The sequence below is a fragment of the Orcinus orca genome, chromosome 6, assembly GCF_937001465.1.
Source record: "Orcinus orca chromosome 6, mOrcOrc1.1, whole genome shotgun sequence".
Lineage (NCBI taxonomy): Eukaryota > Metazoa > Chordata > Mammalia > Artiodactyla > Delphinidae > Orcinus > Orcinus orca.
In genome coordinates this window covers 34,489,915-34,507,119 of record NC_064564.1, presented here as the reverse complement: position 1 = coordinate 34,507,119, position 17,205 = coordinate 34,489,915, and the positions used below count along the sequence as shown (strand labels likewise).

General features: G+C 44.7%; 1 protein-coding gene across 8 annotated transcripts in view; it reads right to left on the bottom strand.

Annotated features, from left to right (window-relative positions):
• PTCH1 (patched 1) overlaps nt 1-17,205 on the bottom strand; it is a 67,029-nt gene that overhangs the window by 11,164 nt on the left and 38,660 nt on the right. For all 8 annotated transcript variants that reach the window (XR_004478750.2, XM_049711472.1, XM_004283034.3 and 5 more), the window contains 7 exons: nt 14,242-14,360; nt 13,212-13,614; nt 12,260-12,569; nt 7,282-7,424; nt 5,018-5,201; nt 3,272-3,552; nt 1,699-1,836 (listed from right to left, as the gene is read on the bottom strand). Coding sequence is in view for 7 of the 8 variants with exons in the window: in XM_049711472.1 (XP_049567429.1) it covers nt 1,699-1,836; nt 3,272-3,552; nt 5,018-5,201; nt 7,282-7,424; nt 12,260-12,569; nt 13,212-13,614; nt 14,242-14,360 (1,578 nt within the window). In the remaining variant the exon portion in view is untranslated. The remainder of the gene's footprint in view (nt 1-1,698; nt 1,837-3,271; nt 3,553-5,017; nt 5,202-7,281; nt 7,425-12,259; nt 12,570-13,211; nt 13,615-14,241; nt 14,361-17,205) is intronic.

The window sequence follows — 17,205 nt, the reverse complement described above, 5'->3', positions numbered from 1 at the left end:
CCCATCGATTCCTTGACGACTTTCACATACAGGGCACGGTAAGAACACCATGTCCTGTGTGTGGGTAGCCTCTTGATGAAGACCTGGGCTAGCAGCACAAAGCCAAGCTGCCTCTTGAGACTCCTTCAATTCTCAGGAGTAAATCTTGCATGAGGAATAGAGGCGTTCCTTCACCGTTTATTCAGCACTGGTATGGATGTTTATGTTCCTACTACCCCAGAGATCCAAGGGGCCGCTACAGTTTAAAGACTGTCGTTAGCATTTCCGCTGCAAAAATCTGTTCTAGGACCACCCTTGTTTGTAATGCTAGCTACCAAGAAGAGTGGTTTTCATTCACATCAGAATAAAATGATCTGTGGATTTTTAACTCGCAGGTAATTTTTCTCCTTTTTAAAAGAAATGATATCGTAATTATGTGTTCTCTAAGCTCTAGGCTCTTCTTTCTAAAAATCCCCTCTCCTTCTTCCCAGCTCAACTGAGGAAAGTAATTAGGGTAGGCTCAAAATGTAGAAAACTGTTTCTATATATTATCAGCTTTTTATTATACATTGGGGGAAAAAACAGGTTAACTGCAACAAAACATTCCTTCTGAAATATAAACACTTATCATCTCTACGCAGCATAAATATGGCCCTGAAAGAAGACAACAGAAGGTATAAGGCAGAAGCATCTGTCTAGACACCCATGTGTGTAGCTATGCATGTGCCATGTGTTAAGCCCAAAGAAAATCAATGCTAGAGATGCAAAAGCAAGGCTTTTTGCAAGAGCAAAGGCTTTTACTCAAAGTAACTTGATCCAAGTCAAATGCCTGGTTTCCTAGCTAAGCATTCCAAACATCAGTATTTATTCAGTCAGTAAGTATTTACTGAATGCCTACATAAACCCAAGGACGCAGACTATAAACACAAGTGTGTACGGAACATAATTTACGCATCGCTATAGGGCTTTTGAATGATTCTCTGATAAATGTATACGATGGGTTTGTCTCTTGCGTTAGACTCCTCTTGAAGTTTACTTTTCTCCCACAAAGATTCACAGGACTGTGCATAGAAAGAGCCGGGTGGGCGGCGGGGTGGGGGTGGGGGATTCCTATTGAGAGCAACGCTAGTTCTCCTACTTTCTGCTGTCATGAATTTGGAAGCTGGGAGGTCGAAGGAGCTGGGTGGGCTAAGGTGGGAGAGCTAGTTCATCAGCCCCAGGGTATTTCCTGAGCTGCCAACTCACCTCACCCTCCACTATGCCATCCCCACCAAATCTGTGAGTGTGGTCTCATTTTATCCCTGCTTTATGACTGTGATTTTAAAAATCGTGTGTATTCATGCACACGTATACACCATCTGTCTTAGGAACAGCAGACGAGTTCAGGACCCGTGGTGACACAATTGACGACACCAAATGAGCAGAATCCTTCCTGGCCCACTCGGACACACCAAAGACACTGCCTACTGCTGACGTGGCCTGGCTTTCACCTTTGACACCCTCTTTCTTAGATCTCCCCCAGAGGGAAAGGAGTCCGGCTGAACTTCAGCCGCTCCCAGGGAACGTCTGTGCTCTGAAGCCTTTTTGCCATGATGTGTGTCAGGTGTGTTCCTTGATGTTGGAGAAAATGAAAAGGTTCCCAACTTGGAAACTAAAAAGAGCTAGAGGAAACAGGTTGCCTTTCTAGTGAATAGCTTTCACTCAAAACGTCTCCCATACCAGAGCAACATGAACGGTGAACTCCACTCCAATGCCGACGGAAGCGATCAAGATGACCACAGGCACGGCACTCAGCTTGATTCCAATGAGGCCCATCATGCCAAAGAGCTCGACCGTCATCAAAGCCAAGACTGTCACCTTGAAAAAGACACACAGGATGAGTGGCTGGGCACAAACACACTCTAGGTGTCGCAAAAATTTTTTCAAAACTGTTCCCCGAGCGCAATCTATAAGGAATTATAGAAACACGCACTCATTGCTGGCTACAAATTTAATACAGTTTAAAACAAGGTGTTTCCTTCTGCTTTGATCTTAACCATCAGAGACCATCCTTCAACTTATAACTGAGTTGCAACTAGAGTTTTTGGTTGCCTTGCCCTCCATCCTTAAGAAAGCTGATCGGACGGGGTGAATAAAAGTTCTTTGACGTAAAAGTAGCTTTGCTTTTGCTTGGAGAGTCCATGGACTGAGTGAGGATGACTTGGGAGAAAGGGGACGTGTGGTCAGCTGATGTGGGTCAGGTTACAGCCCCTTCACTTTGAAGAAATGTGGAGTTACTGGGGTGGACAAAGCAAACAGTCAAATCCAAGGAAAAGCTTTTATTTGCCTTTCTTTCATCTGCCTTGTAAAAATTTCTAGGGGGATGGAAAGAAAATCTGGGTGGCAGACTTTGGAGTTTTTGGGGCCAAAGAGGAGAAAATACAAATAAAACAATGAACTACACAGAGACAAAAGAAGGAGAGAACGATCTTTCCTTCTGGAGGTGGGGGTCAGCAGGCAGTGAAGGGGGGACAGACAAGTACAATAAAAGTTCCCTTTGCTTTCTTTTAATAAGCTAATGAAAGATGGATAACATCAATTGCTTAAGTACCATGAAAACTCCTATAGACTAAACATTTACCTTTAAACATACCTGTTGCACAGACTTATGGTGCAGAAACAAGACCTGGTCTCTGTTTTTATAATTCTGGCATTTTGAAGGCTATACCACAGTTCATGGAATTTAAATACTGCCATGATTTTATTAGACTCTACCCAAAACTTGTTTCAAATCTGAGAGTATTATACTTGGAGAAAGAATGCAAAGAACAGGTTGGTAATACTCGTTTATCAATTCTGCCCAAGAGTTAAAACAAACACACCACACAAAACCATCCCTAAAACCATTTAACCATATACCACCATCCTAACTCCTTGAATTATCGCTCCATTTAGAAGAATCTTCTCTATATTTGGTCTGGGATGTAGTAACAAAATGACACTTGAACTGAAAAAACAGTTACGCTTTGAGTGTTTGTATTTAATAAATGCTCAGCTCTATATTATGGAAAGTGTGCTCAAAAACTCCCCTATCTTTACACAAAAAGTTTAAAGGAGAGGGGACAGAAGATTAAGGCCATTAAAGGCTCTACCTAACCATGAACCTCACCACCTCCAGTAGAATAAATACAGTATGGATGATGCAATCTATACCCTCCTCCAGAGGCCCAGACATAAACAAAACTTCCCGGCTGCAGAAAGAGCTATGCTGAAAGGAATGTGACTTCCACAAAGACCCTTAGAATAAACTCACAATGATCCCGGCCGTCCAGGGGTTCAGGAGGAAGACAGCACACACGAGGAACGTGCAGGCCAGCACCACGCTGATGGACAGGAGGAGCCAGTGGCGGAGGCCGATGTACTGCTCCCAGAAGAGGAAGGGGTAGCCGTTGGGGTAGCTGGAGAGCCCCAGGCTTGTGTAGTTGTTGCAGATCGTTCTGACTTTTTCAATTGCTTCAACGAAGTCTGAGGTGTCACGCAAGCCGTTGAGGTAGAAAGGGAACTGAGCGTATTCGATGGGCTCTGCTGCTGGGACTGGAGAGAGAAGGCAACAGGGAGAGGGCCCATGGATCAGGGGCTCCTGGCAATACTGAGAAAGGCAAACGGACGCCATCCAAGGGTGGAAGAAATGCAACAAGTTCCCACCGTTAGCCATCCCAGACGTGCATCCCCGGCTTCTCCACAATTGCAATGAGAAGAGAAAGAACTCGGCAAGAAAGTCCACTTACTGCACCTCTTTCAACATGAAGGACACACAATACCAATGATGGTCTTCAGATCTTTACAGTTTCAATCTTTGGTTTAAGAAATTTTAAACAATGATCAACCTTTGATTTGGGTGTGTGTGTGTGTGTGTGTGGAGGAGGAGCCTGTGATCTGTGTATTGATTTACCCTTAGATTTTAATCTTCTAGAAGCAGTCACTCTTTGGAATGGGTCTAAACAACTTAAGAATTCAATTGTGGGAACATTTTTTTTGTTCAACTGACACAAGTGAAAATACTAAGTTCAAACTGTTTTACTCAATCACTTATGAGAACAAAATAACTCGAAAGTCATGCTTTACTGAGAAAAATGCTTGACTTTCTTATCCTTTTAGTGATCTAACACACTTAAACCTTCCATGCTTCTTTTTTTTAATGCAATGCTAAGTCTTCAGCAGCAGGGGAAGAAATCCTTACACAACAAGCATTTAGTTGCTGCCGTTGTGTGTTCCAGACCCTCTGGGGTCATTCAGTTGACTTGCTAAACATGATTTGCCCTATTATAATCTCAACTATAAATTTTCATTAAGACAAGCCTTGGCTGCTTGCCACAAGGCTCTGAGGTTTAGATACAGGGAAGCACAACCCGCCTGCTCTCCAGCCATGTTCGCAAAGGGACCTGTCTTCTTTCTCACGTCCTCCCTTGGACTCATACCCAAGGTATACGCTACTAATATCTCTAACCCAAATGCAAATTAAATCCATCCAGAACCACCTTTCAAAGTCGGGGCTGAGAGGTGAAAGGAAGAGGACGCTGTTGTATACAGACTTTTCTGCTCCGGTTTAAACAGCTTTGACAGAGTACAGGTGCTTGGTGGCTTATAGGAATGACCCAACTTGCCAGAAATCCCTTCAACACCAGAGTTGACAAAGTTAAGATAAACATATAATCCCCAGCGATAAAACTCTGCAACAGTAACACAACACTCGACCTGGAGGCGTCCCCAACTTTCACATGGAACAGCTGGCATTAAAGAGGGAGGCCTGGTGGACGTTTTCGAGTCAAAGGCACGAAGGGAGATTACAGACTCTTATTTCTCAGTGTGATAGAGCATGAGTTGCATTCGATTACACATCCTCTTCTGTCTCCCAGAGTTTTAAACCAAAAGAAATATATTGTTCTGTTTACACTGTTGAACCCTGCGTAGTGTCGACGGATGAGGGCTGGGACTGAGCCTGGAGGTATGGCGTGTAAGGAGCCCCATAAGCTTGCAGGCCCAGTGGAAGGCTACTTACTTCTCAGCCTGGTTTCTGGCATGTAGTCGGCTTTGTCGTGGACCCACTCAGGACGGTGAGGCCGGATGTTGGCTTGGGAGGCGGCGTACGCCACGGGGTCGTTGCTGACCCAAGCGGTCAGGTAGATGTAGAAAGCGTTGGGATTAATGATGCCGTCTGCATCCACCAGGCGCCGTTTAGTGAGCTGCAAAATGGGCAGAGCGGAAGCCTTTCAGAGGGGTGCTTGGGGTAAACACACTCCTGCCTAGAGAGAATAGGAGCGGAGCTCTGCACCAGCATTTGCAGCAAAGGAGAGAATGCCCACTGTTTGCAAGTACAGAAAATCCCATCAGAACACCTTGCTTTCTTTCAAAATGCACTTATCGGAGGATGCAATAATCGGCATGTTTATAACACACACACACACAGTTCTGCAGACGGCCCAGGAATGGACTGAACCAATTAAATCTGAATGCTAAAAGACTGTCTGCTGCCAGGGCGGAGAATGAACAATCTGAAGAAACATATTTATAGGAGAGGAAGGGGGAAAAAAACCTGGCAAGAATCCCCATACACGTCTGTGTGCAGTTAACCTCTGCTGTTAACACTAAAGGAAATGCCACCCAGTAAATGGAGGAGAGCTATAAAAATAAAACAACATCTGTATAAATTTTGCTAACACTAGCCTCCTATGACCTGTGTATTCAAAAAATGCCCATCGCCAGAAAGTGGAAGGGACGGGTGCACAGCCTTGGTCTTTCTTGGAATCTTATTCTGAGAGAGGTGGTCACACATAGTACGCCACATCCTGTGAGGATGCCAAATACTATGCTCCCTCTAAAGTGGGTCTGTGGGCCTTGCATAGGTGAAAGGCATCAGATGACAGATATACAGAGACACACACGTATGTATGCATATACTTTTTCCTGTTCACTTTAGATTGAGAAGCGGTTCCAATGCTTTCGGTCTTTTTTAACAAAATGAAAACACCAATGACAGAAGTTAATAGAGAAAGAGTGAAGGAAGAAAGGGGAGGAGAGTGAGAGGACTAAATTTTAGGGATCTGGATTCAATTAATCCACAGGATATGTAACAACTGTACGTCTTCAAGCCGTCTCTGGAATTACATAGTACAGCTCACGGCCTCCGTGCACACAGCACGCCCTTCTCCCTCCCAGGCAGAGGAAGTGATGTCCGGGGGCCTGGCCCAATCACATTTGTTCCACAGTGTCCCCGGTCCCTAAAACCCAACCCAGCCCCCCGGGCATCCCCGCTATCTCTCAGACAGACGCCTCTGCCCGCAGCCCTGTCAAACCAGACAGCATGCCCCATGTGGCCATAAAGCACCAAGTTCACACTCCATAATAACTCTGAACAATGTACTTTGTAAATCTGTCACCTTTAATGCCAGCAAAAAAGGGGAGACAATACACAGAGCTGCTAGGAAGATCATTAGCATGACGGTTTTCTGCCTGAAGTAAGTAAGCAAGTAAGCTACAAGGGGAAGCCAGTAGTGGGGCTGGACTCATTTGAAATCTGAAGGGTCCAAACGCCCTCCCCAGCCTGCCCAAGGAATCAAAAGGGATATGCCGGAATCCAAGTGTCACAGCCAAGAGGCAAATGCAGCTGGAGAATATGATTACCAAATAGAAACAGCTCTTCTTACTTAGGGGGTAAGCACAACAGTGAGTCCACTCAGATTCCAAGGACTTCCATCTGCCTCGCTGATGAGAGAGCAATCCGTCTGTCCTCCTCTGCCCCTGAGGCCACAGCAATGCAAAGGAATCAAACACGACAAATCTCCCTATCCTTCTATCCTTCCCTAACCCATCCATCCACGCCAAATTCGATTCTTTCAAATCCTGCTCCCCAATGGATCCACCTTTCCAAGTTTGAATAAAACCAAGACTGACACGGTAACAAGCACAAGAATTTGAAAGAGAACAACGCAACACAGTATGTCTAACATCTGAAAGAGTCTGCATTGCCTCAACTATACTTTCTTCTGACAATTGCTCTGAAGGTAAGTAACACACTTGTCCCCACTTGACAGATGAGCAAGGTGAGGCTCTCTGGGTTGCCCGCAGTCATCCGATCTGCTGGTGGAATGAAGAGAATTAGAGCCAACTCAATAGTCATTCTTCCAGCCCCCGATGCCTCGGATCTGCAGAGAGCAGAGGCTGGGATCGCATGCTGTCAAGCAGTCTTCAGTGGCAGTTGCCCCAAAGCCCTGCTCAACGACGCTCTCCGAAGCTCCCATGGTATGTATAAGGCAGTGAGCGTACCTGGCTGATGTCGATGGGCTTATCACGGCTGCCGGTTTGCACCAGGAGTTTGTAGGCAAGGACCCCGTCATCTGATCCATTTTTGTAATTGTTTGGCATGATTTTCCCAGTTTCCCAGTCACTGTCAAATGCATCCTGAAGTCCTAGAAAAGGCAGTTGTGTGTAATACATTATAACTCTTATCCAGAATGCTCCTGGTCCTAACAGGGTGCTCTGAGAACAGCGGAGCGTTTGCCATCAACCCCAAACACTCTGTATTCTAGTTGTATTTGACTTCATGTGACACTATTAGATTTTTCGTGAATGAACTTCAAATTGCTGATAATCACTGCCTCAAAGGCAGAAGGGGAGAGTATTCATTTCTAGGAAACAAATACACATGTTTTACCTCAAAAAGCCCCCCCCCCCAAACTCCACTTCTTCTCCCCCATGACAAAAGCAAGCAAGAGGGCGGGGTGAGAAAGACACGCCAGGCCCATTCAGTGTTTCGTGCCACTTCAGGTGCTAAGCCATGGGTTCTTCGATACAACCAGAAATTCCACTCAGAGCAGGAAAAACACATTCAGACTCCCAACTTCAAACAGCAACTCAGTTGCTTCTCTAGCCCTGGGTGAGTGAACATGATTCTGTCAATTTGTTCCATCTGTTCGACTTGTGGAGCTAATACAAGCTGTGGGATCGGCTGCCAGGTTGTGTAAAGATCACAGCCGACACCTATTCACTCTGGACTGTTCTCTTCCTCTCTGCCACCCTTCCTCCAAGAGGGGCTGTGGAGGAGAGAGGAGGAGGGATCTTGTGTGCATGTGTGTGCAGGGAAATACCTCACAGGGTAAATTTGGATCATATTGAGAACAGGAAGCCACAGGCCAATAGAAGGGGGCTCTGTGAGAACAGATGACAAACCGCAAGGCCAAGGAGGGGAAGGAAAGAGCTTTCTGGGCTTGGGGGATGGGCGCGCCCACCAGCCCACCACACACAGCTGCGCTTGGCTTCTGTAATCAAAACCATCATTACAGACCTGACGGTTTGGCTACAGCTGTAAAGAGATAAGCGTGTTGGAAGAGAAAACAGGGCCCCGGTGACCCGGCCCTCGGGTCTGAGCAATTGCTGGCTTGCACACACTCTCCTCTGACACCCCCCCCCGGCTCTTCCGTCGCCCTGCTCCCCCAAACCACCTCCCACGTTGAGCTCCCAAGTCCCAGCAGCCCAGGAAGCCACATCTTCTGAACCAGCTGCACGTGCACGGGTTAGACGTGGCCAGTAAGGAGGGAGGAGGGTTTGTTTCATTTCACGACACGCCCCCGTTCCCCGCAACACATGGAACTGGTTCCGTTTGTACTCAAAATAGTTAAACTCTTGGGGTTTGAAGTTGGGGGGAGAAGGGAATACAGGCCTCTCTCTCTCTCTCTTGTTCTCTCTCTCTGTCCCAACTAAACCTTCCTTCCGACGTTGCTGTGGGCGTTGTTTTCACAGGAACAATTTGGGGATGAGGGCCTCGGGCTCGGTGGTGAAAGGCGGCCCTGTGCGGGGAACGTGGAGTGGCCGCGGGGCCGGGCGGGGAGACCACCGGGATGGCTGCGCTCCCCTCTCACACAGACTGTTTTTCATAGCGAGGCATGCATACAACCGTCAGTACTGAACAGATGTTATTTTATTACCTAAAGCCTTTTTTCCCCTGTTTTTGAAAAAAATAAACAGGAGAGAAAAAAACAACCCCTACCAGAAAAGAGGCCTGTTTTGTTTTCCTCACCATAATAGAATTTCCATCACTTTGTGGCCTGTAGGCACTTTAACCCTTTCCTCTTGACCTGCTATCCTGAGGAGCAGAGCTCACGCTTATTGTGAGTGTGGGGCTGTCTAAGCATTTTACATTGATCACCCCGCGTTCAATTCTTAAAACGACCTCACGAGATAACCTACTAGTATGATGGTTCCCACTTTACAGATGAGGCTTGGGAACGTGAAGTCACTTGAGGAAAGTCACCCAGCAGGTAAGTGCTGGAGCTAAGCTTTGAACCCAGGCAGCCTCTTCCAGAGTCAGCTGGAACCACGAATGCTCTGAATCGCCCTGAATGCACTATGGTGCCCAGGAAACAAACATCTGTTGATAGCAGAGTTAACGTGGGCACCAATGACATCTGGTGGCAAATAGGGGGCCCCAAAAATCTGAGTGCAGTTTTAAGATATTTATACTCTACGACTCTGGGGACACCCTAGAGTGAAACAAGGAAAGAAAGATCTGATCTGATCTGGGGAGGTCAACCCTGTTGGCAATTCCACTCAACTCATCACCTGCGCTGCTGGCCCCCTACTCGCCATTCACTCTGCTGGGGGCTTCACGATGAATGAGAAATAATCATTGACTTCACAGAAAAGTTAAGTTCTTTCATAATTAGTGTATTATTTTCTGATTAATTATCAAAAGGCTCAAGGAACAATGGTTTGGCCTAAGTGCACGCACACCGTACGGTCTTGACACAAAACAAGGAACAAGGATTTGCTTATTCCCTTGGCCAAATATTTCACATTCCAACACATGCATACTGTAGGAAAGAACTGTGACGTTTCACTTATTTTATGGCAAAACATGAAAGTTTTAGCTAGAACTTTTTCATTTAAAATACTTTATACTAGAAATTATTTTCTAGTGTGAAGTTCTGAGTTAATTATCTCAACTGCCAATTTTTCTTTGATACAGGACGCTAAAAAGAAAATGCTAATCTAAATTTTATTTGCATATTTCAGTGTGAAATATAAACAAATACCATGTGTACAGTGTGGTTTTTATCTCCAAGGTCACCGTATTTGCATGTACGCTTAAAGGTGACATTTGAGATAATTTCTGTATTACCATTATACGTTTTTATGAGTAAATCCCTCCCCCCCCCCCAAACTACTGGAATGTTGCTAAAGACCAATGGGATGACGTGGTTTGTAATGGTCATTCCATTAAAAACTAATGAGGGTCCCATCACTTAGCAACCACACAAAGTGCTTTGAAGGAAAGCTGACTCAAGGATAACTACTTCCTAAGAGGAAATGTTCAAAGACCAAATCAACCACTCAACAGGCCTGAAAAATGTCTAGGCAGCCGGTGGTCCCAGTATCTGGCCATCCCGTGTACACTGCTCTGCCGGACCTTGGTAGAGTCAGATGCAGAGGTCTAGGGCTGGCTGGGACGCCGACCAGTGGGCATGAATGGATCTTACTTGGTCTAGGTGGGTGCTGTTCACTTAGCAATCAAAACATGATTCAAAGGCACCTTTTAAAAAGATTCCCAAGTCCAACTGCTTTAGGTCTTTAAAGGGATGAAAGCATGGGGATAATTTACAATAGGCTATAAAAAGGTTAGCCCTCTGCACTGCCTGGAGACAATGCCCCTCTACCCTCTTCCAAAGCTCCGCCTAACATGCCATATTGAACATTCAAAGGAATGGCCGAAGACACTGAAATCAATTCCAGGATAACCCTTCTTTGCTCAGATACTGGCAGTGCTCTGCAGATCTCTTTGTTATTTGTGGCAAGTTATTTGCATGTCTTTGGCCAAAGGGGGAAAAATGAAAAGCAGGGAATCTCTCAACTTTCTCGTCTTCTTTTGATTCATCATCTGAAAAAAAAAAAACAAAAAAAAAAACCCCACTGCTTCCCAAACTACTGTAAAAAAATAAGACTGGGAACAAATTCAAGTTAATCTCACGAGCATGTTAAAAAATAATGTTAATGTCATGTAGTTCTCTTCGCCTTCCTCAGAAAAAGAGGTCAAATCTGGTAACACATGCACGAACAAAATTCTAGGAACACGAGTCAAAGACAGAAACCGTACTGAAGAATTTTCAATCAAATTCAAGTTGTTTACCATTTCATGCAAACTCACAGGGAAATTGGCTGCTTAATCTTTACATACAAGTGTATTGACTTAAGACCAAAAAAGGCACTTAAATCTGTGTTTAAACAAGCCTAATTAAGTGGGAAATTAAGACAATCATTTGGATAACTTAAGCCAAAAAATGTTGGGGCCATAATTATTTGGGTATTTCAGTAAGAGTATTTTTGCTTGAATTGTGTAGATAATTATCTTGATTCTCCACTTTACTTTGCATGTGTCAACACAGAATAAATGAACAGATGTTCTTAGAATCACTGAATACATTCATATTCAGTCAGCAGTTAGGAGCAAGTTTAGGCCGTCTTTCTCTCCAGTCGACTACTATTTCCTAGAAATGTTTCTAAGGGCAAGGTCAGAAGCTAAGAAGGCATTTTAAAGCAGAAATTGATTATTTATGATATACTATGAGATGTGATCAAGCGATTAAGCTTACTCCATATGGTAAGTCAAAAGATGGTCAAAAGACGGAATTTTAAATTATATTCACCAATGATGCAAAAGTACTGATGTAGTAAGTTACAACTTGGCAGTGAGTCAGCCTAGAAATTCCATTAACACTTGGATTTCACTTGGTCACCAAACTAGCCACCATTAAAAAAAAAAAAAAAAAAAAAGAGGACTAGAAGCATCGAGCTCCGTCTTTTATAACCTACTTTCCCATTTCCTGCTTTAAAATGCCTTTCTCAGCTTCTCACCTTGCTCTTAGAAACATTTCTAGGAAATAGTAGTCGACTGGAGAGAAAGAAGGCCTAAAGTTGCCCCTAGCTGCTGACTGAATAGGGATGCATTCAGTGATTCTAAGAACATCTGTTCATTTATCCTGTGTACTCATAAATTCTTACAGAAGTTCCTGAATCGGCCATTTGAACTGTTTGCATCGTTTTACAGGTAAAAACCAGATTTGGGAGCTGCCCCAGAAAGAGTCTATATAAGAATTTTCAGCAACAATTAGAAGTCAATGAAACATGTCAGTGTTACATTATCATCTAACACTTTAATAAAGTGAACAAAGGGAACTTGTAGACGCTGAACACACCAAAGACCAAATGGTGAATGTTTACCAAGGACAAGGGCCCTCCAGCAGCATCTTACCTTGGAGCCAGTCTCTGAAGTAGTGCAGCCACATTTTGGGAAGCTGTTTATTTTCTTCCAACATGACATACTTCACATTACTGAAACTCTTATGAAGGTCGTAAAGTAAGTGCTGGATATTGGGGTAGTCTGCCTTCTGAGTGACTATATACATGTTGTAGAAAGAGAAGTATTTGAACTGTGCAGCAATAAAGTCATATTCTCTAGTTTCCCGAGGCACAATGTCTGTAAGATCCAGCCCATCACGCACTCGGGTGGTCCCATAAAGGCTGACCCCCAGCAGGCCCAGGAAAAGGAAGATCACCACGACCTGCAACAGAATAAGGGGCCCGAGATCAGACCCGGAGGAACATAACCGACTCTCCCTTGACAAAGATGAGCTGTTTGGTTTATACCTCACTCTTAAACATCACACTATCCGGATGTACAGTGTAGGGGTCGTTTTCCCAGAGGAAAAAACATAAAATCATGGTAATTTTGCTTTTTTTTTTTTTTTGGCGGTACACAGGCCTCTCACTGTTGTGGCCTCTCCCGTTGCGGAGCACAGGCTCCGGGCGTGCAGGCCCAGCGGCCATGGCTCACGGGCCCAGCCGCTGCGCGGCACGAGGGATCTTCCCGGACTGGGGCACGAACCCGTGTCCCCTGCATCGGCAGGCGGACTCTCAACCACTGCGCCACCAGGAAAGCCCGGTAATCGCATTTTTTAAACAAGCTCATTTAGAATAAAATCTTTAAAATGCAAGGAGTTGACGTAAATTGAAAGAAACATTTGCCACATAGAGATGCACTCCTGTAGAAGATGAGCTCATTAAAATGGCCTCGAGCTCTAAATGGACTGACTCGTTAGGAGGCCTGAAATACATCACATCTGAGGAAGCAATCGGATGAATTCCAAAGGCGCCTGCTCTGTTATTTTTTGCAGACAGTAGGAGTCTTCTGTTTTGGTAATTACCTTGGCTTTTGGTTTCAAGAGGAAAGGGGCATAGTGCTTCTCGGCAAAAGATGAGAGTGTCCACCTGCTGCAGGGGGGCTCAAGGCAGTGGAGGCTAGAGTCAGAGAACTGGGAGAGCAGGTCCCTCGTGGAGCTGGTGCTCTCGGGGCTCTGGCAGCTGAGCGTGTCCTGGGCCACGGTGACGGGCTGCACGGAGATCTCGGAGCGCGGCTCGGCAGTGGTGTAGTACACGTGCGTGTGTGGGTCGTACTCTGTGCGAAGCTGCACCGTGGACTGCATGGTGATCTGGGTTTCGTGGGCGAAGCTGTGGCTGCTGTAGGGGGGCGGGGGGCTGTAGCGGGTGTTATTGTGAGTCTCTGTGTAGGCCTGGGGTTCAACCTGAATCACTCTGCTGACACAGGGGCTGAAAGAGGGGGAAATATGTTGGAATGGTATACCGAAACAGGGAAACGGTGCTTTCATTTCTGCCAATGACTGACATTATTCACTTTACACAGCTCTGACTTAGGAGCAAAACATAGCACGGAACTCCACAAACACCATCCGGTTTATCTATTCGGACACAGACATGAGTCAATCAAAGGAGGCCAAATGGATGGTTGATCCTGAATTTGGCTGACAAAAATCAAGTTACATGCCGATGAACCTCTTAATGCATAATTCCTTTAAAAAAAAAAACCCAAAACCAAACCACCCAAAGGGTGATATGTTTTCCAGATGGTGGTTTTCAACCTTCGTTCTGCCCTAATCCATAGAGATACAACACATTCCCAACAATCAGCAATACTGGTGTGTGGTAAACAACGATCCTGTGTATCATAACCTCGGGGCTGTAAGAATGTTCAGTTGAGGGAGGGGAGAACCCCAGTGACTCCGATGTCCCCCAGAGGAAGCATCCTCTGTCCGTTATCTCCCCTGCGTTCAGCACACTGTTAACTACGCTTCCTTCTAAGTTCACAGACTGAAAATTTCTCTAAACATGACCACTCTGCTCCCAACAAATAAAGGCCACAGGGGCCAGAAAATGTACCTTGTAAAACAGCAGAAAATATCCAATCTCCTGTCCTCACGTCGATACAAATCCATGCTGAGAATTGCAGGAAAAATCAGCAGAACCATAGCAAAATTGAATACCACTACTACAGCCGCCTGGGAGAAAAAAAAAAAATGTAAAGGTCACTAATACATTTCCTCCCAGTCAGAGGACTGCTTTGAAAATAAAGATGCTTTAAACAAAATCTTTCTTTCACTTTCCTAACTGAGGTGTTTAAGCCTGAAATAGATGCTGGAGTTTCTCATCACTTTGCTTCTCGTCCTTCATTAAGAGACCATTTGATTAGAATAGAGGCCCCCATCATTCCTTTCCATCTCTAATAATTCCATGAGCCCATAGGGTACAAACACAGGAACTAAACTAAACCAAACTGACAAAAGCAGAACAGAGAATATGCTTGAAATGTTTTACTTTAAGATAAAAAGAAACATTTTCCTCTTAGAACATTTCTAAGAGTTCACGTAGCCCTGATTTTACACTTAGAAAATTTATACATAAAGTGGATCGAGTATATCCAAATGTCACCTTTAAAACACAAAATAAAAATTCAAACACGTCCCCCGAGGTTTTTAAAAGGCACATTCCAAATAGCCTCTGGAGTAGCCTGTGGGGTGTGCGAGCGCAGTAACATAAAAGGTCAAGGAGAGTTAAGCAGAAATTCCTGTGTGTGATTCTAGTATGCAGAATAAATAAGTACGGATTCAAAAGTCACTCCATAACCTAGAATAAACACAGGGCTAGATTCTGTAGCGCTTTGGCAAATCTCCTGCTGACCTAGTAAAAATTACACAATTGGGCTGTTAATAGGGGAAAGTCAACAGAGGACAGTTGAAAGGGCTCTCCCGTACAGAAAGGCATGGAAAGCAGCAGCATGATGAAAAATGCAACTGGAGTGCTAAGTAACCAAGAAATCATCAGAAAGTTTTTTTGAAAAATAAAAACTCTTACAAGGTTTTTCAAAGAACTGCTTAGTTCTAAAACCTTCTCAAACTGGGTAAACGTTTCAGGGTGAGAAAAGAAAACCCGATTACAACTGGTACCGAACAATACCAGAGGAGAACCTTGCAAAGGTCTCTGGATAGTAATTTGTGAATTTATGCTTGAGGTGAAATAGCAAGCCCAAGTTCCGGAGAGATGCTTTTTTCGATAATTAATTCCCTGTCAAGTCTACAAAACCAAAAAATAACCAAGAGTCTCCTAAAAATGACCCAACCCCTCTCTTCTTCGTCTGCCTTGAAAATTCCTCATCAATTCAAAATATATGAAACATGTTAACTGGCCACTCTAACGTATATAACGTACTTTAAAGACCTGCCTAACATGTTATAAGCAAATCACTATTTCGACTAGAGGATTTATCTAAGAGGCAAATAGAAAAAAGGAAAGTCAGGGCAGCGTATTGGGTACAGAAGACACAAAGATAAATAAGACAAAATCCTGCTCTCAAGGAAAGACACAGCCAGAACTATAAACAAATTACAAGCTAGGCTGACAAATGTAGTAATAGAAGCATGCCAGGGTTCCAGAGCGGCTCAGAGGAGGGGAGCATGCAGGTGGGGGTACACGGGGGTGGGGAGAGTGTCCAGAAAAGGTTTCTTGGGAGATGGAGAAGACAAAAAAGGATTTGGGGAGGACCAGGGAGGAAGGATGCATGGAGGAAATCCGATAGGCCGTGTCTGAGTTTAAAAGCTATGCAGTACTGCTGGGTTTAAAATTCTGTTGAGGGAAGAGAAAGGAGGAGGAGTGATGGGAGGTCAGGTAGTTAAGTTACACACGATCCGTTCGATTCTTACAGCAACCAGGAGGCAGACGTTAGTCCTGCTGTCGACCCTTTACCTAATAAAGACCCGTGGTGCAGAGGAAGGTCACCTGCCTGAGGCTCCCAGTAAATCGGATTCAAACACAGGCTTGATGGCCTAAGCCCCCAGCCCAGCTGGGACCTGGGAGTTCTCGTTAGATCTGATCACCTCCTGAAGGGACAGACACGGGGGGAGGGTTAGGATTCCTGACCAATCGGAACATAGGGGAGAATGCATCTGCTCCTCAAGGGTTTTCCAGGAAAACTTAATCTTGGGGGGTGGAATCCTGTCAGCTTTTCTTTTTATTACAGTCATGCTTAGAATTCAGGAGTATAATTGCAGACAAGAAACTCTGGGCATCTCATTTGGAACAGAAGTTCCTGAGGATGAGGACAGAGACTGTGAAAAGATAAGCCATGCAGGTGTATACAGGTGGCCCAGATGTTGCGGCCAAAACAACACTGATGCTTTCTGCCATGGCTGGGGAATGTATCTGATACCAACCAGCCTCATCCATCAGAGAAATCTGATGGGCATCTTGCTTGGTCTCTTTGTGGTGGAAATGGAGAAACGAAAGAAGAAACCCAAGGTAGCTTCCCATCTAAACTTACTGTCCAACAGCTTATTACATACATAGGTAGGACATTTACTGATAAGAAAGTTGTAAAACTTCAACATCCTCTAAAGTGCACTGAAATAATAAAAACAAACGGCAAGGATTGCTCAGTAAGAGAGAAGTGTCACTGCTAGAGCAAAGAGCACTTTAAGAAATTTCAAGTAAATGTGAAAAGATGATGGGGATGATCCTGCACCGTCAATCAATTCTAATTGCTGTGCTTTAAGGAAACGTCCCATTCCCCTGCAAAGCATCTATGGGTGGCCCCACTGAGACACTTGCAGAGCAGAGAGGAACTGGCCCTGCCCAGAGGGGCCCTCGTCTAAACCCTCTTACCATTTGGAACAATAAGGCATTCTGTTCGGGGACTTTTCATTGAAGAACAAATACCATTCAGTTACCAGCAAAGCCCCAGTGTAGGGCATTCGTTTTCAAAGAATTATAAACAGTGCCACTGCTTTCTGGTATAGAGGTGGCATTTGGACAGATGGATAAAGATTGACAAGGAGGTTTCTTTGGGAAAGA